Source organism: Lithobates pipiens, unplaced genomic scaffold (assembly GCF_037356315.1).
Source record: "Lithobates pipiens isolate NorthernLeopardFrog02 unplaced genomic scaffold, aLitPip1_a1.2 Scaffold_16, whole genome shotgun sequence".
Classification (NCBI taxonomy): Eukaryota; Metazoa; Chordata; class Amphibia; order Anura; family Ranidae; genus Lithobates; species Lithobates pipiens.
This window is the reverse complement of record NW_027507748.1, coordinates 547,121,408-547,146,444: the sequence shown is the minus strand read 5'-3', so window position 1 is coordinate 547,146,444 and position 25,037 is coordinate 547,121,408. Positions and strand designations below refer to the sequence as shown.

At 42.5% G+C, this 25,037-nt stretch overlaps 1 protein-coding gene across 1 annotated transcript in view; it reads right to left on the bottom strand.

Annotated features, from left to right (window-relative positions):
* Nucleotides 1–8,771: 8,771 nt before the first annotated feature.
* Nucleotides 8,772–25,037, bottom strand: part of CS (citrate synthase) — a 52,131-nt gene continuing 35,865 nt past the window's right edge. Inside the window, exons 7-11 of the mRNA XM_077483375.1 lie at nucleotides 19,358–19,557; nucleotides 17,785–17,914; nucleotides 17,570–17,671; nucleotides 17,272–17,481; nucleotides 8,772–10,422 (exon numbers count right to left, since the gene is read on the bottom strand). Coding sequence (XP_077339501.1) covers nucleotides 10,252–10,422; nucleotides 17,272–17,481; nucleotides 17,570–17,671; nucleotides 17,785–17,914; nucleotides 19,358–19,557 — 813 coding nt within the window. The 3' untranslated portion in view covers nucleotides 8,772–10,251. The remainder of the gene's footprint in view (nucleotides 10,423–17,271; nucleotides 17,482–17,569; nucleotides 17,672–17,784; nucleotides 17,915–19,357; nucleotides 19,558–25,037) is intronic.

The window sequence follows — 25,037 nt, the reverse complement described above, 5'->3', positions numbered from 1 at the left end:
AATTGGGTCTGGGAAAACCCCAACCTTGTGTATTATGATTCTCAGTAGTATTTGTATCATATCGTTCCATGGTTTTGGGACCAAATGAGCCATTCTGATGGCCCATATTACTCGCATAACTGGTTTCCGGGAATTCCGGGCCACTTACTGGGCCCCCCCATCTCACTCAATGGAAAGAAAGAGTTGTGGACAGGAACATTATAACTAGGTTCACTCCCCCCATGGCCTTCATCATAGTGTACCACCTGGCTGTAATTGTCTCCACTATATGCTTGGGTTTGGTTAGAAACAAGCCCTCCCTGTTGGTTGGGATTGTGACTATAATAAGGTGGAGTTCCAAATCTCTGACCATAAGGGGGTCCTCGGGTTGAAGAGGGTGGTGGATAATAATTCCACCCTTGCTGATTACCCCATAATGAACCATAACCCGTATTGGGGTGTTGGCCGCGTCTCTGTGTTGAAACTGGGGGGACCCATCCCTGACCTCTCTCTGCTGCAGAATATCCTCCTTAAGGTTAAAAGATTGTAAACAGCAGAGGACGTCTCTAGGTCTGTCAGATGGATCAGATCGCGGGCCCAGAGTTCGATGATGATCTGAGTCCGGCGGGTGGTAAAAGTTGAAGACATCGATGACGGTTGTACCTACAGTATCTCACAAACATGAGTACACCCCTCACATTTTTGGAAATATTTTGTTATATCTTTTCATGTGACAACACTGAAGAAATGACACTTTGCTACAATGTAAAGTAGTGAGTGTACAGCTTGTATAACAGTGTAAATGTGCTATGTCCTCAAAATAACACAACACACAGCCATTAATGTCTAAACCGCTGGCAACAAGTGTAAGCACACCCCTAAGTGAAAATGTCCAAATTGAGCCCAATTAGGCATTTTTCCTCCCCGGTGTCATGTCACTCGTTAGTGTTACAAGGTCTCACTCTCTCATACTGGTCACAGAGAGTTCTTTGTCATGAGGTGCCATGTTGAACTTCCAGAGGATCTGAAAATAAATAATTGTTGTCCTATAGAAAGATGGCCTAGGCTATAAGAAGATTTCCAAGACCCTGAAACTGAGCTGCAGCACAGTGGCCAAACAGCGGTTTACAAGGACAGGTTCCACTCAGAACAGGCCTCACCATGGTCGACCAAAGAAAGTAAGTGCACGTGCTCAGTGTCATATCCAGAGGTTGTCTTTGGGAAATAGACATATGAGTGCTGTCAACATTGCTGCAGAGGTTGAAGGCTGTCATCCCAGAAGGAAGCCTTTTCTAAAGATGATGCACAAGAAAACCTGCAAACAGTTTGCTGAAGACAAGCAGATTAAGGACATGGATTACAGAAACCTGTGGTCTGATAAGACCAAGATAAACTTAATTGGTTCAGATGGTGTCAAGCGTGTGTGGCGGCAACCAGGTGAGGAGTACAAAGACGTGTGTCTTTCCTACAGTGAAGCATGGTGGTGGGAGTGTCATGGTCTGGGGCTACATGAGTGCTGCTGGCACTGGGGAGCTACAGTTCATTGAGGGAACCATAAATGTCAACATGTACTGCGACAAACTGAACCAGAGCATGGTCCACACTGAGCCGCGGGGCAGTATTTCAACACGATACCGACTTCAAACACACCTCCAAGATGACCACTGCCTTACTAAAGAGGGTAAAGGTGATGAACTGGCCAAGCATGTCTCCAGACCAAACCCTATTGAGCATCTGTGGGGCACCCTCAAACAGAAGGTGGGCTCGAGGTCACTAACATCCACCAGGTATGGGATGTTGTCATGGAGGAGTGGAAGAGGACTCCAGTGGTAAACTGTGAAGCTCTGGTGAACTAAAATGCTCAAAAGGTTTCAAGGAGGTGCTGGAAAATAATGGTGGCTACACAAAATATTGACACTTTGGGCCCAATTTGGACATTTTCACTTAGAGCTATACTCACGTTTGTTGCCAGTGGTTTAGACATTAATGGCTGTGTGTTGAGTTATTTTGAGGGGACAGTAAATTTACACTGTTAAACAATCTGTACACTCACTACTTTACATTGTAGCAAAGTGTCATTTCTTCAGTGTTGTCACATGAAAAGATATAATAAAATATTTACAAAAATGTGAGGGGTGTACTCACTTTTGTGAGATACTGTAATTTTGAACGTGGGATAGATTCCAGCACCCCCCCTCGACCGAATGTTCTGCTGCAATTCTCCAAGTCATCCTGAAGTAGGTGCAGTTGTATGTTTTGGTCAGAAAGTTCAGAGTGGGAGGTTTGTACAGATTGGAACACTGCACTCACTTCCTGTGCTATCACAGTAACATGAGAGTCTAGCACAGACACATCCTGCTTGATAGTTTGAATTTCACCCTTCATGGCTGTCTCCATTCTCTGCACGAGGGATTCCAAATCAGCTCTTGTGGGCAGCCTCTGTTCAGAGGAAGCACTGAGAGGGAGACCCTGTGGTTGAAGTGGGCTACAGCGTGTACGCTTTTTGGTCTGATGTGTAGGTAGCAGCCTCTGCCCCTATGAAGGAGGATCAGGGACACTGATGATCTCCACAATGTCAGTAGCAGCATGGCAGACCGGCGCCATCTTCGCGGCTGCTGATGTGGAGGCCATCTGGTCTCGGAAGCAGGTGGATGGTGGTTGGGCTCCCCAGACGTCCGAGGAGACAGGCAGGTGTGGGTAATGTGCAGTAATAGAGCGCTGTATGGCTGCAGGAGAGCCGCCGGTCAGAAGCCCTGTGAAGATGCATCTTCACGCCGCCACGCCCCATATTAGGTGACTTCTGAAGGCAATTGGTTCCATTAGATTTTAGTTAGAGTTATCAGAGTAAAGGGGGCTGAATACAAATGCATGCCACACATTTCAGATATTTGTAAAAAAAAAAAAAAAAATATGTAAAACAATTTATCATTTTTCTTCCACTTCATAATTATGTGGCACTTTGTATTGTTCTATCACATAAAATCCAAATCAAATACATTCATGTTTTTTTGGTTGTAACATGACAAAATGTGGAAAATGTCAAGGGGTATGAATACTTTTTCAAAGCACTGTATATGTTTGGGGGTTCTAAGTAATTTTCTGGCAAAAAACACAGATTTTTACTTGTAAATAAAGTGTCAGAAGAGGCCTACTCTTAACCTGACTACATTAACAAAAATCTATAAAATAAAACAAACTGTTGCAGTACTTACCGTCTTAAAAATGTGGTACAATGCAAGCTCGATAAGGTGCAAAAGTCCATGGGCCTAATCCTGTGCATGCGCCATAAAACAGAACACTGTGTTGAGGAAAGCCCCCTTTTCCCCCACAATCTTGCAGTTTGGAAATGTGATTGCCCAGGCAATTTACCATGATAGTATTTTGGCAGCTACAGCTTGGCATTGTATGCTATTGCCAAGTCTGACTTACGAGCAACCCTAGATCCTTTTCCATCATCTCTTTTCCCAAAAGCACCTCCTAGTGTGTAATTTGCATGTGTATTTTTGGCACCAAGTACACAACTTCATATTTCTCAATATTGAACTTTATCTGCCATGATGCCTAACCCTCTATTTCAGGGATATGCAATTAGCGGACCTCCAGCTGTTGCAAAACTACAAGTCCCATCATGCCTCTGGGCGTCATGCTTGTGACCGTCAGTCTTGCTATGCCTCATGGGACTTGTAGTTCTGCAACAGCTGGAGGTCCGCTAATTGCATATCCCTGCCCTATTTTGTCAAGTACTTGCTGTAATGATGCTCCATCTTGTGCATTTATTTCCTTGCACAAGTTGCTATCATCCCCAAACACTGAGACTGAGTGCTTAATTTGAACCAGTCTAGATCAATAAACAAATTGAACAGCATTGGCCCCAAGACAGAACCCTGGGCCACACCACTCAACTTTGGACCAGAGAATTGTTACTCTCTGGACTCATTCATGTACACTCACCGGCCACTTTATTAGGTGCACTTCTAGTACTGGGTTGGACCTCCTTTTGCCTTCAGAACGGCCTTCTTTGTGGCATAGATTCAACAAGGGTGTTAGAAACATTCCTCAGATTTTGGTTCATATTGACATGATAGCATCACGCAGTTGCTGCAGAGACATTGCACGAACCCAACAATCACAGGCTTGACTCCTAGAGGCAGAGGCATGATGGGATTTGGAGTACTGGATGCTGCTCTTCCACTCTCAGCAGACAGAGGGAGACATATCACTGCCTAAATACCTTCTTCTGTGGGAAAATTCTCACAATTAAAATTAGAGAGCAGTTTTTTTTTCCCCCTTACATACGTAGTATTACATAGGCCTGCAAATCCTTGCCACTGCAGACCAGGAGGATGGACATCTAAGGAGCTCAGTGGGTGCTTTCATCAAAACAAAAGCATGGGGGGGGGGGGGGGACAATTACAGTAAAATTAATTTAAAGGCTTTAGTGAAAAACAGTTGTCTGTAGTCAGGTTTCATAATTGTAATCATACAGTTGCTCCAGTTTTTGCAGAAGCCTTGAAGAAGTTTTAAATGTGTCTCATTAGTGGTAGTTTCCCTTACTGTGAGGGATGGCAAGAACCTGGCACCAGATCTATTTTTTTGCCCATGTTCAGATGAAAATGGCAGGAGGTACAGAAATATGGTAATTTTTTTGAGCCCAGAGAGAATGCTCACCTTTCCCCCTTAGGCTGGATTCACACCTATGCAGTTTTAGTGCTTTTTGCAGATTTGCACTACAGAACGTGTTCCATAAGAAACCATGCTAAATGGACTTTAGTGCAAATCTGCAAAAAGCACAAAAAATGCATAGGTGTGAATCCAGCCTTACTCTGAAATCTATCCAACTGTGCCATGTTTCCAGTGTACTCTGCTAAATCCAGCAATCAACCTAGCGATCTGTGGGTGGGTGGGTGACAATGCCTAAAATTTGGCTCAATTCACAGCACTTAAAACACAGGTTAGCAACCAGTAGATCGCAGTCTGGGCTTGCCGACCCACCATCCCAGAGCAGCAGCGTGCAATACAAAGGGACTACTTGTAAAAGTTGTAATAGGGAGCAAGAGTCGTGCAAGCCAAAGCCTCCTCTCCCATACAGAGTGATACTCCACCTCTTATACCGACTAGAGGTCTCCAGAGTGGTGTCAGCAGCAGTAAAGAGGAGATATTCAGGTCAGTGTGAAGCAATGCACTGGGCATAATAGTATAGGGATACTTTCACACTAATGTACTGCGGTTTACACACACACACTGGGTGCAGTGTACCTGCAGCTTTCCTGTAGGGTTGCTGTGCTTAGCCATAGACATTATATACTGCAGGTCTGGTGCACTTTCTGAAAGCGCACCCCATCTGCAGGATATAATAGAAGAAGACTATGGCAAAGCGCTGCTAACCCTGGACAGTTGAAGATGCACAGCACCCACAGTGCAGGTAAACCACAGCACATCAGTGTGAAAGCAGCCTTATAAGGGCTCATTTACATTTGTAGATTGTGGGGTGGCAAAACCCTATGATTAAGATGTATTTTGGCAGGTACCAACACCCACCCAAAGCAACAGGGTGTTTAATTCCTGCATGTGGTGTACACCTTTGGCTGCTTCCTAAGCAGCTAAATGGAGGCAAGGATTGGGGGTTGTAAAGCCGCAATTCAACGGCAGGGTTTTACCGCCCCCATAACTTTGTGTAAACAAGCCCCAACAGTGCTGCTGCTAAATGCAAGGACTCATTCACAAGTGCAACAGGCACCACTGCTTCTCTGAAAAGTGATCTGAGTGTGTTTGACAGCTGGTGTGGAGCAATAGGTCACCCGATTTAAACCCTTGATTACCATGTAATGCACACAATTGCAAGGTGGTAGTACAGCAATTAGAGGCTTAAATCAAGTGTGAGACGGCATCGCTGGGTCTGGTGATCTGACTTCTCTCATGCTGTTCAGGTAGATCTCCACAAAACAAAGTACCGTTTCTTCCCTAGCCTGTGCCGTTAATCGCAGCCCCCATGCGAATGCGCCAGTGTGACATCGCACGGCTCCGGCAAATCACAGAGCCGGAGCCCACAGCCGGGAAGGAAGAGGGGCCAGAAGATGGACGCTGCCTACACAGAGGACATCGCTGGATTCTTTTGCAGGAAAATGGCACATAATGGGCTAGTATAATTATGCTTTTCATTTGCAGGCTTTGCAGTGAGCAAAAGAGGAAGTAAAACCCATAAAGGTTTATTTCCTCTTTAACGTTGCCTACCCCTGGCTTAAAAGAAAAGTTCACTTTTTAGAAAAAAAAAAACACTTCTCTTGGCACCTGTAAAGCATTGCACCCGCGATCAGCCGATTGCTGGTGTCAAGCAGGTCTCCAGGAGATTTGCCAGTATATCTGTGTGCCTGTACATCCCATACGGGCAAGCACACACAATTTGATAGGAAGAGATGAACTACACAGCGTTTCAGATCTTCTCCAGGGGGAAGTTTCCAGAGCAGGGAGGTGCAGGGGGGCCCACCCGTTCATGACAGGTTACACCCTGAAAATGGGTGCAACGTGTTCTGAAAGGTGAACTTATCCTTTAAGCTCTAGGACAATGTTTGCAATTTCAGCCACGTGCCTAGCATTTCACTCCTTGGAGTCAACTGAAAAGAGCCCTTTTTGAAAATAAGGATCTTATTCTGGTGTGTGAACTGAGCCTATTTATTGCCTGCTATATTTACCCCATAGTTTTGTCACCCACACAGGATTGCACCACACGCTATGAAAGGTCATACAGTATGGGAAGTGCAGCCTCTCCAAATAAGAATGACAGCTGGGGCTGGACTCAATCACGATGGTAGGTTAACTACACCAAGAATGTAAACCTGTGTCGTCATAGGTAATGACAGTGTCCACATTTATTTAACTAAAATAGCACAGAATGCATACAGAGTGCCAACATGCATATTACTGCACTAGTGTGATCAGAGCATTACTCTCAATTTATCTAGAGACAGCTACAAAAATAAATGTCTGACATGTGGCCCATGTGTCTGTTGGTATGTGTATCCTGGAAAACAAGCAGCTGACTCCGCCCCCGGTCAGCATTCTCAGCCAATGGCAGTGCGTGCTGATCAGAGTGTTCTGGTGGTGGGGGGGGGGGCATCCCTGTCAGAACACAACAGCACACCAGGGGAGATCACTGAACTAACCTTGCATGGTTAATACAAAGTCTCTGCGGTGCTGTCTTTTCAGTTTGCACAAAAGCAAAAAAAAAAAAAAAAAAACGAAGAAAAAACCCACTTAGTGTGTACCCGGCTTAAGGCTCATGTCGCACTGCTGCGCCGTGGGTTCCGACTTTTGAGACTCCAAGTCATATGATGTGTCAAATTCAATGTTTCCCTAGGAGAGCCGTCTTAACTGATGCTACATAAGTCACTCCGACTTTAGAAAAGGTTCCTGCACTACTTTGGTCTGTCTTGGGTGCGATTTCTGCCCTTGAACAGGCTCCTAAGCATCAAGTCAGAAGTCACTTGGCAAAGTCGTACAACTTTGCCGTCGCGGCAGTGTGAATCGAGCCTCAATGTTAAAAGCAATGTTTAAATTGGCCTGGGCTCTCAGATCACATGGCACAGAGTAAAAATAGGTTACATTTGCAACACTGTTGTCCCTGGATGTATAAAAAGAGCTGGTGTTTAAGGTCTCGTGGTAGGTAGCAGTGTTTTTGCAGGAAAAAAAATAAATAAATAAAAGTCTGATGCATGTAAAAGCGTAACCCTTTGACAAGCCTTTAGGTGCGTCTACAGGCATCAAGCGCTTGGGCATTGATTCCCGAGCCTAGCTGTAACACCCATTTAGACGTGTTTACAAGCGTTAAGCTTTTTCTCTGCCCAAACTCTGCTGCTACTGGACACACTGGCAGATTTGTTTGTTTATCCTGCCTCTAAAATTCCGTGCACACATTTGGTTAACAGAGGGGCATACAGAGGCAGGAAAACAAAAACATCAGCTGTAAAAACATCCTGTGTGCATGAGGTATAAAACTAGTTATCGCCAAGTTCTAAATGCAAAGCCAGTTATACAGCCAACTGATTTTCAAATGTAGCAGCCATTACAATTTATACTATGCATAAAGAGACCGTATCATTGTCCTTAAAGTGGTTGTAAAGGTTAGTTTTAAAAAACATGTAATACTTGCCTCCGCTGTGCAGTTGGTTTTGCATAGGGTGGCCCCAATCATCCTCTTCTGGGGTCCCTCCGCAGCACTCCTGGCTCCTCCCTCTTCTCGAGTGCCCCAATGGAGAAGCACTCTCCTTTGTGGACACCCATTAGGGCGCGCTCCAGTGTCCTGCTGCTGCGTCTGTAGAAGCTCCACCCCCCCAGCACCCACGTCATTGGATTTGATTGACAGCAGTGGGAGCCAATGGCTGTGCTATCAATCTATCCAATCAGCACACAAGACACCAATCAGAGCTGGTGTGCTTGTTCCCGTCGTGGGAATTACGGGGCTCAAGTATAAGGGGGGCTCAGGGGCGCTGCTGCAGCAAAGGAGGTTTTTCACCTTAATGCATAGAATGCATTAAGGTGAAAAAATGGCAAGGATTTACAATCCTTTTAATGTCTGCAATTAAAGGATTTTGTCCTTGAAAACCAGGAAAGTTAAGAAAGGGTCTCAATTATGCAGAGAAGTCACAAGTGAAATTTTCAATTACCCTTGAAGAGAAGTGTGTCTAGTAATTTTTTTTTAGATACAGAAATGCCATAGCATGGGTTTATGGTCTAAGAAATACCATGGGTTCATGGTCTTAAGGAAAAAAGGTAATGATTTGCACACGTTGACTTGATGTAGTTAATAAAAACATTTATTTTGCATTTATACAGAACAACCTTAAGTCTATTGTGAATCTGAACATCAGTCTGTAATCTGCAGTCTTTGCCTGCACAGACAAGGGCTGTATAACAAAAAAATAAAAATCAGTTAGAGGGTGGTGGAGGAGTGTATTTTTTATAGCTGGGTCTTATTAATTCCCTTTCTTTTATACGGTTTGCTTATGGATGAAACCAGTGCTGCCGAGGAAGACGGCTTTAACAGACTACTATTACATGTGTGGGACAGCTCCTTGTGATGTCAGTTACCCAGAAGGAATGAGTTGCATTCTAAATTAATGCCAAGTGAAATGGCAACCTGATTCCTAAAAGACAACTACACCCAACTTCTGCAAAACCAAATAGGACTCCTGTGGATGTATATCTAAATCAAGTATTTCGGAATAGTGTACAATTTTACTATGTAGCTCTTCTACGCAGCCCCCAAAAAAACTGGGGTTAGCAAACCACTGTGCCGAGGAAGCAGGCGCAGGAAAAAAAAATTAAAAAAAGCTAAGAAACAGCAAATCTGAAACTGTCATTTCAGTCACAGTGGCTTTACCTCAACATACAAAAACAAACAAATGCTGTTCACACATTCGATGACATGACAGGTACTGGAGGCAAAGGCAAGAATCTATACATAAAAAAAAACAAAAAAAACAGCTGAAATAAAAGCTTTACAGGGGACACAAAAACCAGGAATAAAAGCTGCGCATACTTTCAGCAAGTGTTGCTACTGGACAGTTCCTGGTCATTTAGTGAAGTCGGGTAGGAAAATTCCTCTGTATAATAAAAACGATAAAACAAAATAAAAGTTCCCAGAAAAGCAGCCAGCAGGGGTAAGATGCCAGTGACAAATGCATGATTCCTCTCCCATGTACACGATTAATCTTGAATGGGTTGCTTTACAATGGACTATGCATTTGTATAGATCAGTATTGGGTATCATCTGTGGTTGGAAGTGGCGATACATGTAATTTAGTGATAAGGGATGAAAAGCTGTAAGTTTGTCACAGGGCTTCTAAATGAAATGACCCTATGCTATTCCAATTGCATTGGTCTCTGCTTTTTCACAGTTTAGTAAGAACTCTGAAACAAAAATAAAGAGTTGCATATTGTGATATGTCGTCCTGCGGGCTATACATAACTGTACCTGGTTTATAAATAAGTAAAAGGGTGGATGCTGTTAACTAGTGTGGCTGAAATCATTAGTCTGATCCCTACCGGCAGCACAAGTACCCTTTCCTGATGGAGAATGAGGTTAGGCCTCTCCAACAGGGAAGGGAAATACAGAGTGTTGAGAAGATGACATGTTTCAGCATAAACAACCAGAAGTGTTTTCTTGTCAGCGCTCAGGAGACAATAGGGTGCAAAGCAGTCTGTAGAAACAAAAGGTGTACTGTCTTTTGATTGGCTCTTCTCCAGGATGGGGGAAGCCGTCTTTTTTCCATTCTTTTAACCAGATTTTGCCTTAACAAGCTGCATGAGGCCATCTGTGCTCATGGATTTGGGCCTCTCCAGTGGAAATCCAAGCGCTCGGCTCCAGATGAGCTGAGATAGAACACCGAGAGCTCGTGATACTCCAAAGAGGACTGTGTAATAATTCATCTCCTTCATTCCATAATACTGCAAGGAAGATGGATGAGAAAAAAAAATGCTTGCTTAGAGAAGAAACATTTGCTATACAAGTAACAGAGGTATTTCAAAGCAGAACACGCATTCTATATACCGGTGATGGCAAACCTTGGCACCCCAGATGTTTTGGAACTACATTTCCCATGATGCTCATGCACTCTGCAGTGTAGCTGAGCATCATGGGAAATGTAGTTCCAAAACATCAGGGGTGCCAAGGTTCGCCATCACTGCTATATACACACACACACACACGTATAACTGTACAACCTGATTATTGTTAGTTGCCAGTTAATTTATGATGGGAGCAGTTAACAGACTCCTTATTGCTGTGAATCCACTTGCTTCAGCAGCTTGTGAATAGGAGAGCACTACAATGTTCAAAGATATTAAAAATAAAATATTTAATTTGTACCTACAGGTAAGCCTATGAGGCTTACCTGTAGGTACAGTGAATATCTCCTAAACTTGCACTGCTTAAGAGATATTCACAAGGAATTAGGTCACCGGCACATGCACTCTGAAGGGACAGCATACCTGTGCCATAGGAATGATGTCATCTTGGCTCAGCCATTCATAGTCTGAGCCTGCGAACCCAGAAGGAAGACCAGGGGAAGGAGGAAGCCCTGTCAGCATGCCACTGGATGGCTTCTTTTTAAAAGCTAGGTATGTCATAATGCGTATTAGCACATTATAACATTAACTTGCAGGTGGACTTTAACACTTGAAGAATGCAAATACAACAGATCTATAGAAATCACTTTTATATGGCAATAACAAAATCAGATTTCACTGCCAGGTGCTGCAGATGACTAAAATCTTCCTGTAGCTGCATAAAAAAGTAAGGGATCCAGTTAGGTTTCTACACAGGTTCATCACAAGCAAATAGTTTTACTAGAGAAAACTCCCCTTTAAGTTGCCGATATTCACAACCTCTGCTTTTAAAATACAGCTGATGTGTAGAGAAATCAACTCAAGGTTATTTAACTTCAGGGTGAATGTCTCTATAATCTCTTATATAAAAAAAAATAAATAAATAAAAAAAAAAAAAAAACACACACAACCCACCCAGTTTAAAATAGAAATGAAAGGCAAAACTGGTATATACATATAAAACATTACAAATACCTTTCCCCCTTTTACAAGTGATCACACACCCTTACTCTCAGCTGCATAAGAGCTGAGGGAGGAGAAATTGCATTACACTGATCCTCCCAGTGAATGGCTGTGCTTGGGGGGGGGGGGGGGGGGGAGCAGGCTGAATTCCCAACACAGCTAGAAAACCGCCTCTCCTCATGCCTAGTGTGGTCCGTTTTTAATAGGAAATCAGAGGGACTGGCAGGAACACCAGGGATTTCATACACAGGAAGCAATACAGAGAACAGTATACTTTTTCATAGAAGTAGATGGTACAGCAGGATCAAGTCAGGATTATGAAATATTAGGTTTGCACATTCTTTAGGCCACCAAAACAGGGTTTGCAGTCTGTTTTTGCTCTAAAAACATGCACATGTGACAAACGGAACAGCCAACTTCAGTGGCTCTGCAAAGCCAGCAGGATATGAACAAAAAGCACTGCTTTAGCCTGTAGAATGATGAGCCAAGATCTATAAATACCGCCTATTAATTTTGTTTTTTTCTGCAGCAGAAATGTCTCTCAATATGTCAATGTATGTACTTAAATTTCTTTTTGAGTAATTTGTCATTGGTGTCCTCCAAATGGTGGCTGATGGTCAGTGAGCCATGCTGTGCCTATGCCTAAGCCTAGCAAATGCATGTTGTGCCACGAGACAAAGAAAGGAACACAATTGGCTTTAAGGAAGCAAAGCCAGCTATGCTGCGCTGAGAGGGAACAGAGTAACAAGTGTATTGTTTCTATGATTTAAAAATAATGAATGGGTGACCGGTCCCTTGGTTCTATTAACCCTTGCAATATCATAATATTACAACAGCAGGGATGGGTGGAGAAATCGGAATTCTGCAGCCATCAGGACAAGGGATACATTACATTTGTAAGTAATGTGCTGATTTTCTTAAAAAAAAATTTTTGACTAAACCTAGGCTTTAAAATGGCATGATGCAAGGCACACTACAGCCCCACACATTCTTATGAATGAGTCGTACTGATGGCAGCCTCCAGCTTTCCAGGGGAGTATTGCTTATTCATAGGAATGAATACGTCTATTTGCCATAGAAGAGGGCCTGGTCGAAACGTTTTCCTTGCAAGCGCTACATGGCATCAGGCAGGGTAGCACATCAAAATGGAGCAGGGAGTAAGGCACTTTAACAGGTAGGCTGCACTCTGGGAGATGGTGGCTTACAAGTCACCCAGGAGCTTTTACCATAATGTGCAGGTGTGTTCAGGATATTTGCACATTATAACAGACTTCTCTTGCCTCAGGTCTAAGAGAAGTCTAAAGGTCCAAGTAATGCAAATTTTTAATAAAAAAAAAAAAATACACTAAAGTTAATTTTAGGGCACGCAAACTTAATAAATTAACCAATAATTGAGTGCCCAACATGTCAAACCTCAAATTTGCGTGCACCAGTGAAATGGCAACAAATCTAAGTACCCTATATTTTCCATAGACACTTTAAAAGTCCCCTATAGGTCATCAGTTTAGCGTTATGGAGGTGGTCTGGTGCTAGAACTATTGTGGTCACTCTGGTGTGTGAGGCGATATGTAACATGTATATCGAAATCAATGTTTTCAAGCATAGGCGCCTTTCGACGTATGCATTTACATTTGTACATGTGGGGGCGATTTTGTGACTTGTAACTGATTTTGAACATTATCCCTATGTGATGATTTGTTGACAATACAGTGGATATAAAAAGTCTACACACCCCTGTTAAAATATCAGATTTCTGTGTAAAAAAAAAAAATAAAAAAAAAAAAAAAGAAGAAGAAGAAATCATTTCAGAACTTTTTCCACCTTTAATTTGACCTATAAACTGTACAACTCAATTGAAAAACAAACAAAATGTTTTTGGGGGGCAGGGGGGTGTAGGGGTGTAAGTGTGGTTAAGCGTGCACACCCTCTTATAACTGGGGATGTAGCTGTGTTCAGCATTAAGCAATCACATTCAAACTCATGTTAAATTGGAGTCAGTACACACCTGCCATCGTTTAACCACTTCCCACCCGGCCAATGCACATATACGGCCGGGTGGGAGCCGTCTACTCCTGATAGGACGTTCAGGAACGTCCATCAGGAGGAGCGGGATCGCGCGCGCGTGCCCGCACAGCGGCGCGATCCCGAAGCGCCCGTGTCACCGGGACACGGCGCATCTCAGATCGGCAGGAGGGCTCTGTGATTGGCCCTCCTGATCACATGACGGCCGTGTCCAATCACGGCCGTCATGTGATGTAAACAAACAGCCGGTTGCTAGGCAATCGGCTCCTCCTCTCCTCACACAGAAGTCATCGCTGAGGAGAGGAGAGCAGATTGCTGCAGCCGGCTGATGATCAGTGAGTATGAGCTGTTTTTTACAGCTTTTTACTCACTGATCTTCAGTCTAGTGTAAACACACAACACACCACACAGTGTAAACACAGTCCCCACATATGTCCCCATAACACACATGTCCCCAAAACATACATGTCCCCAAAAAATAAAAACACATGTCCCTAATAATAAAAACATGTCCCCCACATATGTCCCACTAAAATCACTTGTCCCAATGATTATGTGCACACATATGTACGTGATCACCTGCACACATATGTACATGATCATTTGCGTACATATGTCCGTGATCACACAAACCAATTATTATACACTTAACTGAATTTTTTTTACCAAAAACATGTAGCAGAATAAATTTTGGCTTAAATTTATGACAAAATTTGATTTTATTGGATTTCTTTTAAAATAGAAAAAAGAAAATATTGTTTTTTTTCCAAATTTCCGCTTTTTTGCGCTTATATCGCAAAAAATAAAAAACGGAGTCGTGAATAAATACCACCAAAATAAATCTCTATTTGTGCGAACAAAATGATAAAAATTTCATTTGGGTACAGTGTAGCATGACCGCGCAATTGTCACTGAAAGCGCTAGAGCGATGAAAGCTGAAAATTGGGCTGGGAAGGAAGGGGGCGAAAGTGCCCTGTATTGTAGTGGTTAAAGTGCCTGTGCGTAACACCAAATCTAGTAGGTCTTTTCTGACATTTTCACATCCTACAGCAAAAGCCATGGTCCGCAGAGAGCTTCCAAAGCATCAGAGGGATCTCATTGCTTAAAGGTATCAGTCAGAAGGGTACAAAAGAATTTCCAAGGCATTAGACACCACGGAACACAGTGAAGACCGTCATCTTCAAGTGGAGAAAATATGGCACAACAGTGCCATTACCAAAAACTGGACGTCCCTCCAAAATCGATGAAAAGACAAGAAAACTGGTCAGGGAGGCTGCCAAGAGGCCTAAAACAACATTAACGTAGCTGCAGGAATATCGGGCAAGTACTGGCTGTGTGGTACATCTGACAATTTCCCGTATTCTTCATATGTCTGGGCTATAGAGTAGAGTAGCAAGAAGCAAGCCTTTTCTTAGGAAAACATCCAAGCCCAGCTAAATTTTGCAAAAACACATCTGAAGTCTCCTAAAAACATGTGGGAAAATGTGTTCCGGTCTGACGAAACCAAGGTTGAACTTTTTTGGCCAGAATTCCAAAAATATATGTTTGGCTCTAAAACAATGCACATCACCAAAAGAACACCATACCCACAGTGAAGCGTGGTGGTGGCAGTAAGTGTTGGGGCCGTTTTCCTTCAGCTGGAACAGAGGCCTAGGTAGAGGGAATCTTGAGCAGTTCCAAATACCAGTCAATATTGGCACAAAACCTTCAGGCTTCTGCTGGAAAACTGAACATTAAGGGCAAAGTTCATTTTTCAGCAAGACAATGACCTAAAGCATACAGCCAACTCAAAGGAATGGCTTCATCAGAAGATTAAAGTTTTGGAATGGCCCAGACCTGAATCCGATTGAAAATCTGTGGGTTGATCTAAAGAGGGCTGTGCAAGGGGATGCCCTCACAATCTGACAGATTTGGAGTGTTTTTGGAAAGAAGAATGGGCAAATATTGCCAAGTCAAGATGTGCCATGCTAATAGACTCATACCCAAAAAGACTGAGTGCTGTAATAAAATCAAAAAGGTGTTTCAACAAAGTATTAGTTTAAGGTTGTGCACACTTATGCAACCATATTAGTTTATTTTTACTTTCCACCACCTAAAAGATTTCAGTTTGTTGTTTAATGGAGTTGTGCAGTTTATAGATCACAGTGACTGCAGGAATAGAAATTGTGTAAGTTCAGCTGAACTTGCACAATTTCATTCCTGCCTGTCAGTCCTGACTTCGGGGGCCATTTCAGAGAAATCTGCACAGATGCCAATGGAAATCGCACCCCAAAGTCAACAAAAAAGTAGTACAGAAACTACTTTTGGGAATCGGTGTGGCAAATGCGGCAGTGCACCGATTCAGACGCTGCCATTGCCATCGATTTGGCTTGCAATTTGACTTGTCAAATCGCATGCATGTGAAGGTGGAAAAAGTTCTGAATTTTTTTTTAATCTGTCATTTTTTTACATCAGAGAAACCTGACATTTTAACAGCAATGTGTAGACTTTATATCCACTGTACATTCTTTTCTGGCCAAGCTGGCCTGGGACATAGAGAGGCAGCCCCGGAAACGTTGTCAAACATGACGCTTTCTGGGTCACCAACAAGGAGGGAGGGAGAAACATTTAGACGTATTCCCCCTTGCCTGTTGGCAAACAAAAATGCCAGTCCCAGACCTGCAGATGGGTAAGGGGGGTGGTTGGAGCCGGTGTTCTGCCGTATAGTGTCCGGCCATGAAATAGTGTCCTCCCCGTACTGCGCATGCGCAGTACGGAGCAGACGAAGCTTCGGAAAATTTCCAAAGCTGAACGGCGCCTGCGCCGTGAGTGGAGGTGGTAGCCCCACCATCCAAGCGGACATAAGGTTGTGAGTATTAAAGGGCCCCTCGTGGGCGAGCTTCGCTCGCCATGCTTCGGGCTCGGCCTCGCTGCGCTCGGCTCTTTTTTATTCCTACTCTATGTCCACTTGGATAGTGGGGATAGAACCTGGACTCATGGTGCAGGCGCCGTTCATCCTCGGCAATTTTCGGAATCTGTGTTACTGTGTACTGCGCATGCGCAGTACACAGCGGACACTATCCGATGGAGGACGTTATTAGACAAGACACCGGCATTACCGTGAATGTGTGGAAGCAAATTGGGCAACAGTGCAGCCGCCCGAATGTTTCCATCTGACGCACAATTATGGTGGTGGTAGCCACTGGAAAGGTGTGTAAAATCCTTGCTGTGCAGACCTGGCAGTGAAAGGATTAAAGCTGAACTTGCAACAAATGGGGGGGGGGGTTAACCATTAAAAAAAAAAAAAAACTCAAGTAACCTCCCCTCCCAGTGCTCCAAGAATATCAGGGGCCTACTGCTTTGCATAACAATATCTATTCACATTAAGAAGAGGAGATGCAGACTGAGGATTGATGTGTTGCCACTAATACCTGGATTATAAAACTGAACTAAGCTAGAATTATAGAGATTATGCATGTCAACTACATATTTGGTTGCTTGCCTGCAGATCAGCTTTAATATTGTGTAAATAGTAATAATAATAAAATAAATAAATAAAAAAAAAAAAGAGAAGGCCACCACTTTTCACCTGAACGATCTGCAATGGTGTTTGCCCAGGTTGCTCATGCCGAGAATAAGAAAGTAGCATTAAAAAAAAAAAAAAAAAAAAAAAAAAAAAAAACACACCAACCCCACAAGAATGCTGCATACTTATCTCAATCTTACCTGTAGAAGGACTCCACTATGAGCGTCCACATTGGGCCAGGGGTTCTTAGCTTTGCCCTGCTCCAGTAACACATCAGGTACAATCTTGTAAAGTTGAGCCACTAATTTGAACATTGGATCATTAGGAAGATGTTTCAAAGCAAATTCTCTCTGACACATGTAACGGGGATCTGTCTTTCGGAGCACGGCATGACCATATCCAGGTACCACCTAGGAAAATAAATAAATAAATAAATCAAACTGATAAGTAGCAGAAACAGCTTACACTTCATAAAGAATGGCCATAAAATGTACATACTCTTCCAGAATTTAGGGTGTTCCAGATGTAGTCTTTCAGCTTCTCATCGGATACCTCACCACCCAAGTCCTTCTGTAGGGCTGTTAGCCAAACCAGCACCTCCTGAAAATAAGCACAGACATGGTATAGGGGGATAAAAAAATAAAAAAAAATAAAAAATAAACACCCCACTACATTTTAAACTATTGCAGACTGCAAAGAAACAGACACCATACCTGATTGGCCAGTCCATGCAGAGGACCCGCTAGACCATTCATGGCAGCAGAAAAGGAGAGGTAAGGATCAGACAGAGCACTGCCCACCAAATGGCTGGTGTGGGCACTGACATTTCCTCCTTCATGGTCACTGCAGGGACAAAGTCACATAAGTCAGGCATTAGTAGAACACATAAGACAGAATATTAAGCGCAGATATTTAAGAAAAAAAAAAAAAAAAACATTGTATGTTGAACACAATAAGTACAATTCACAAGACCTCAATAAATAAACAATTAGTTCAGTGCAAAAAAAACAGCCCATAAATAATCCACAAATAAATCCTTAGAGAAAATATTAAAGCTCCAAGTATATGCCACTGTGAAATATCCCATCTGTGTGGTGGAAGGCTTTTTGACCTTTTAGGTCGAATCAGGGAGGCGAGAAGCTGATATTACTTGTGGCGGACTGAAAGGACTCGCTCATCGCACCTGCATGTTTTATTGGACACTGGTATTTCACAGTGGCATATACTTGAAACTTTTAATATTATTTCTCCAAGGATTTGTGAATAATTTATGGACTTGTTTTTGCGTTGCACTGATTGTAGTTTAAATTAGAACACACAATTATCTTGCCCCCCTCTCCCATCTATAACAGGTCCCCTTCATGAATGTGTAAAAGTCCATTCCTTGAACAACCTTAGGGTTTATAAATAATTTGAGAGAGACTTAAAGCAGTGTACTGCAAAAAAAAGAAATAAAATAAAAACCAAAAACAAAAAAGTTTTAAAGTCAGCAGCTGCAAATACTGCAGCTGCTGAATAATGGGATACTTGCCTATCCCAGGGTCCAGCGATGTGGAGGATCGAAGCCCCGCCCATCTCCCCCTTTGCTCAGCGGCGACAGTATTTTACCTGTGGGCACCCAGCTGTGGCTTCACAACCAGGCATCCACTGCGTATGCGCGAGCCACGCCCCGTGACTGGCTGCGCAATCATCTAGGACCTGTCACGTGTCCCAGATGATTGACAACAAAGGGGGGGGGGGGGGGGGGGGAAGGAGGACAGAAGCACTCTCCCTTCCTGCAATGAGGAAAGTGACGTCAGAAGCCCAGGCGCCGAAGGAGGCAGACTACGAGGGACCCCCCTTAGTAACAGGCATTAGAGGTGGGTAAATTCTCCCAAAAATTATTTTTGGGGGTGGAACTCCGCTTTACGTACTGCAGTCAGGTAATACTGCACAGTATTTTGCTCAGAGTGGTAGGCAGAGTATTCCAAGCTGCCCTGAATTCTCTTTTCTATGCAGAACTAAAAATGTTTACAAGTACATACTTTAAAGTAACAAGCACCATAACATTTGCAGGTGTCAGTCTGTTCTGTAACAGAGTAAACAAATTCAAACTATTTACAACACTGTATATACCAAAGAAAGATCTGAGTATTGCATACAAAAAAAGTCAGACGACTTCATCAGCTTCCTTCACACAAGTGTTTCCTCACTACTTCCTACAATTATCCGACAAGCTAAGTGCAACATTTCACGGAGAGATCAGAAGGCTTTTCACAATTAAAAACAGTATAAGCCACCATTTACCTGTGGATTGTGAGATACAGCCTCATAAGCTCTGTGAATTGTGCGTCTGTGTAGCCCAACATGTTGGTGAAGTTGTGTGACCAGTCCAGATTAGAGTCGATGGCACCAATGCTGCTTCCTTCTCGGTAAAGGTTACGGTAGATCTTAGCAGCAATACAAGGAAGTTTAGCAATCAGATCCATGGAGTCTTCATATATGAGCTGTAGGCAAAGAAAAGCAAAACGTTAAGTGTATGCAAAAACAAAAATTCAAAAAAAAATAAAAAAATAAAAAAGAAAGAAAGAAAAGACCACACAACTATGCAGTACATATTTTCACATATTTTATCACTACCAGAGCCATTTTTTTAACTATTTAAAAAAAGACATGCAATTGACTTTATTGAGTAACCAACATGTTGACTTCAGTGAGTAAGCAACATGTTTTTAATTTCCCAAAAAAAAAAAAAATAATAATTGCAAAAAAGATCCCCTCCCTTTATGTGCCTACTTTCCAAAAAGGGGACAGTTTTGAGGGTACTCGGTACTGTCCTAGCACTGCATTATATATTTTATAAAGGAAACAGTTTTTCTTCAAAATTCTTCTATTTCCCTTTATAGCAAAAATTAAACCTAGTGATTATGAAATACTACCAAAAGGTATAGGTTCTCAAAAATATATAAAATGAATTTGCTTATTGTGCTGAAAGATGAAGTCATTTCCAAACTATCATGCCATTGCAAACTGAAAAATAGCCTGGAAAGGAAGGGGTGTATCATGTTGGTATTGAAGTGGTTAAAATAATTACATACATACATACATACATACTTTTTTTGTAGGTACAAAAGATCAATGTGCTATAAATAGCAATATTTTCATGTTTTTAAAACCTTGTTGCCATTTATGGTGTAGCATAGGGGTCTTGAATAAAAAAAATAAAAAAAAAATAAAAACAAAATTAAAAAAAATATTACGAGGTCTAGTCAGTAAAATGTTCTTCCTGCAGAGGTCCAAATCTCATTTTTGCGCCATAACACATCACTGCTCCCATTTACATCAGCATCTTCAGCCTACCGTTCACACCATAGCCCCCTCCTTTACATCACAGTCCCCCATATCAGTCCCAATATGCTCAGTTCCTCTTCATACTGTTAAGGAATCCAATGTACATAATGATAATCAGAAAATGTCCATTTGCTTATGTGTATACATGTTCCCACTCTCCTTACTTATGTAATATACAGATTGACTTTGTTCGGAGCCAAGATGGCGTCTACACCCTACATCCCCCGCGTTGGAAGAATGCATTCGAGATAAGAAAACCAGCTTCAACCGAACTTCAAGCATCAAGTTTCTTCATTTCTCTTGTATTGTAACCAATGAGATGTACCAATTAGACTGACATAGCAATGACGTATATTTCTGTATAAAATATTAACACCGCCCACCAATAAATCAGAATTTAGAAGTAGCCGAGCTGAACGTATCTCAGAGAGTGTTTACTTCTAATGTGCATGCACATTTATACTTTTTAATTAGGAATAGCAGCAGATAACCAAGAACTAATTTATAGTTCTTATCTATTACAATACTGCAGTCACCTTCATATCACAGTGCCTCTTTCGGTTGCAGTCCCCCTTCACATCAGTGTCCCCTTTCAATGGAAGCCTCTTATGCACAGTCCTGCTTATGGCAGGGCAGAAATTTAGCAGCTAGGTGTCCTCTCCTGGGTCCTCCACCCAGCTGCCATGGCCATCCTCACAACAGGCCAGGGGGTGGGAGGTGCTGCAGGTCTGGACAGTAGGGACCTGCCCAACCTGTTATGTTAACAGAAATAAAGAGTAGGAAAAAAAAATAAAAAATATGGACTCTGCAGACATTTTTCCATTATATAAAATGGATCCACATTTTATTGAATTGACAAATGAAAAAAAGACTAAGCCCTTGTACACACGGTCGGACATTCGGATGGACAACGTCCGATAATCGGACAGTGTGTGGGCTCTATCGGACTGTTTCTGTCGGAGTATCCGACGGACCAAGTTTTCCAGCTGGGCTATAAAATTTTCTGACAACATGATCCGATCGGACTTTGTCCGATCGTGTGTAGAGAATTCCGATCGGACAAAATGGCACGCATGCTCAGATCAAATTCCTAGACCAAAGCTATTGGCTACTAGCCTCAACGTAGTCCCGTCCTAATGAAATAACATCATTACGTTAAGTATGATCGGATTTTCTGACAACTTTGTCCGACTGTGTGTATGCAACAGTTTCAGACATCCGGACAAACTCCGTCGGATTTGGTTGTCGGAATGTCCGACCGCGTGTACAAGGGCTAAGACCAAGACAAAAAACATATACAAAGTGAAAGTGGTTTAAAACATGTCTCAGTGAGCAACCATATGATCCAGGGTTCAAACTGAACCTACCAGATCAGGTTGACGAGTTGTGACCAAGGATGAGCTCCAGTGTGTTTGCACACTCCACGTGCAGAGCCTGCCAGGAAGTCGGCGCTGCGCTAATCACAGGCAGTGAGACATTTCCTGATCTCTGCAGCCGCTCATCGGGAAATGTCTCACTGCCTGTGATTAGCTCAGCTCTGCGCCGACTTCCTGGCAGGCTCTGCACGTGGAGTGTGCGAACACGCCTGAGCTCATCCTTAGTTGTGACCAATTCCTACAGCTTGACCAGTGTACCCTTTACAAAAGGGGAAATACCCATCATATCAAAATGGTAACATATAGAGGGTTAGGTAAAGTCCAACCGGAGTGAGTCACTTCAACTCCAATGCTCAGAAAATGTATAAATAAAAAAATAAAATAAAAAAGGCTCTTAAATTGCTCGACTAGCTTCACGATCTGGACACGCTTCTTGTGGAGATAGTTGTGGGCGACATGTATTAAACTTGGAATGTCACTGCACACAGCCACTTGTGATATCCAAGAATGCTCTTCTGTCTATACTTCTAGATCTTTTGGCATCTGTGGGTTTTGAGTCATTGCAGCCCTATAATCACACACACACACAGTAGGAATTGGTCACAACTCAACCTGATCCGGTAGGTTCAGTTCAAACCCTGGATTATAATGGTTGGGTCACAGACATGTTTTAAACCACTTTCACTTTGTATGTTTTTTTATCTTTGTCTCTTCATTGGTGTTTTTTTCATTATATTAAAAAAAGAAAGAAAAAAAAAGCCTGCAAAGTCCATTTTTTCTACTCTTTATTTCTGTATAACCAATTAGCACATGGCATAGTGTACCATAAACTGTACTGTCCACAGTGCCACTCTGTGGTGACAGTACAGTATATATTTATGTGATCTATTATGTTAAAAAGGAACGGATCACGGCTTGTCAATTTGAAGAAACCAGATCTGCAACACCTCCTGCCCCCTGCACTGCTGTGAGGATGACAGTGCAGCCAGATGGGAGACTACACCCAGCTGCTAAGTTGTGGCTGCGATGACAGGTCTGTCACTCATTCTGGGCTTCAGTCTGCCATTTTGTGACCCCAGTGTATTATTATACATGCAAATGTGACCCATACGGCCATGTAAGTTTATGGTGTTTATAAAGCGGTAAATCTGACATACATGAAAAATGTACTGCATGTAAATGTTCCAGGTGCATGAGCTTTACATGACCGTGACTAGTTCACCACTAGTAAATATTTGGTGAATGCCACACATTCACTGCTTTATAAAATGTACCCCAACAATATGGTGGACTCATGAAAATGCATTCCCTGTGTGGCTGATGTTTTAAATGCTAAAAGGGAGCAGAATGATTGCAAGTTGCATAAAAGACATGGATGAGCCACTTTGGGGTGGAGGAACTTGACTGGCCTGCACAGAATCCTGACCTCAACCCGACAGAACACCTTTGGGATGAATTAGAGTGGAGACTGAGACCAGGCCTTCCCGTCCACATCAGTGCCTGACCTTGCACAAATGCACTTCTGGAAGAATGGTCAAAGGTTTAGGACACACTCCTAAACCTTGTGGATAGCCTTCCCAGAGGAGTTGAAGCTGTTATAGCTGCAAAGGGTGGGCCAAGTCAATATTTAACCCTACAGACTAAGACTGGGATGCCATTAAAGTTCATGTGCGTGTAAAGGCAGGTGTCCTAATACTTTTAGTAAAATAGTGTATGTGGCATTGCTGTGATCATCAGGAGTAAGAATTTATTTTGGATTCTTCTTTGGAGGTAGGTTATGGCAGTAACAAGAAATATACAGCCAAATTATTTTTATTTTTTTTACTATTCTGGGCCATAACCATTTACTATCAAATGAAAGCCCAATTTGTGCTGAAAAAAAAAGCAAGATAAAATTCATGTGGATGGACAGAGTAATTGCGATGATATGTACGCTTTTACTATCATGTTAAAATTATGCTTAGGTATGAAGATTTGTTTTACCCTTAGGCGTGAAGGAGTTAATAGATACAGAAGAGTAGGTATGTAAAAAATGTCAAAGTCATATACAAAAATACAACTCTTCAGAATATAAGTCCACTAAAATACACCACACTCCCTAGAAATAGAAGTAGACTTGCTTTATCTTTGTGGCTATCTTTCCTACGTGGCTTGAGAAGCAGCAGAGTTCAGTTCAATATGTCAGACTTGACAAAGATATTTCATTTGCTCTTACTATGAATGTTATTTTTTTAATTTTATTTATTTTAACAAAAGACGTATTTATTGGTGTTTAACACTTTTTTCCCTTAAACTCAGGGGAAAAAATTGCGGGTGCATGTTATACGCCGATCCTTCGCCGTTTGGAGCCTCTGGGCGGCTTTCGGCCGCCTTTGGCCCTTCTCGGCAGCTAAGGGCCGAGCACGGGCGAAAGCCGTTTTTTAGAGAAAAAAAAAGAAAAAAAAATCTGCAAATAAAACCGACAAGGCCGCATGTGACACTGACACGGGCGCACAGATGGACACGGGCGCATCGATGGGCATTTAAATGTAAGTTTTTCCTTTAAATGTTTTTTTCCTTAAAATTCCCTCCTAAACTTAGGGTGTGTGTTATACGCCGATAAATACGGTATACAAAATAAATAGGTGAAAGGGAAAAAGTCAACTGGCTCAAAGAAATCCAATTAATCGGCATTGCTTTGTCCTCACATTCTGGCCTGCTTCTACATTGTGTTCACTGTAGAAAGTTACAGCAGTTTCCATGTGTCCTTTTTAGAACAGTGTCATGTTATCCAGCATTGAATACGTCAAGCTTGGTGCCCAGCACATACATTACATACCCTGCATGACCTTTATGGCGCAAGAATACACAGGCATGACAGGCATGTGGAAGAGATAGTTTCTGTGAGAACTCAAGGTCTGGCTGACACTGGAAAGTCACGAGTGACTAACCGGTTCACGTTTACAATGTCCTTTGCCTTCTCAGCACTGCATTTACCTTACTGCAAGTGTAACACACACACACACTAAGGACTCCCAGTTCAGTACAACATAACTAAGCTCAGTGTGAACGTTTAACAGAACTGTCACTTAGCCAAGGACATTGATGGGTGTAGAACACACAGCATACATGGAAATTCTTAGTCTCTCCTTTATCAACATAAGTAAAGTTTTGGCAAAAGGTGATGCAAGGACATTGTGCTAAAATATGAAGTGCAAGATTGGATATAAAATAAAACAGTTTCCTTGGTGTTGTGTTTACTTTTTGAAGTGGTCATCCTA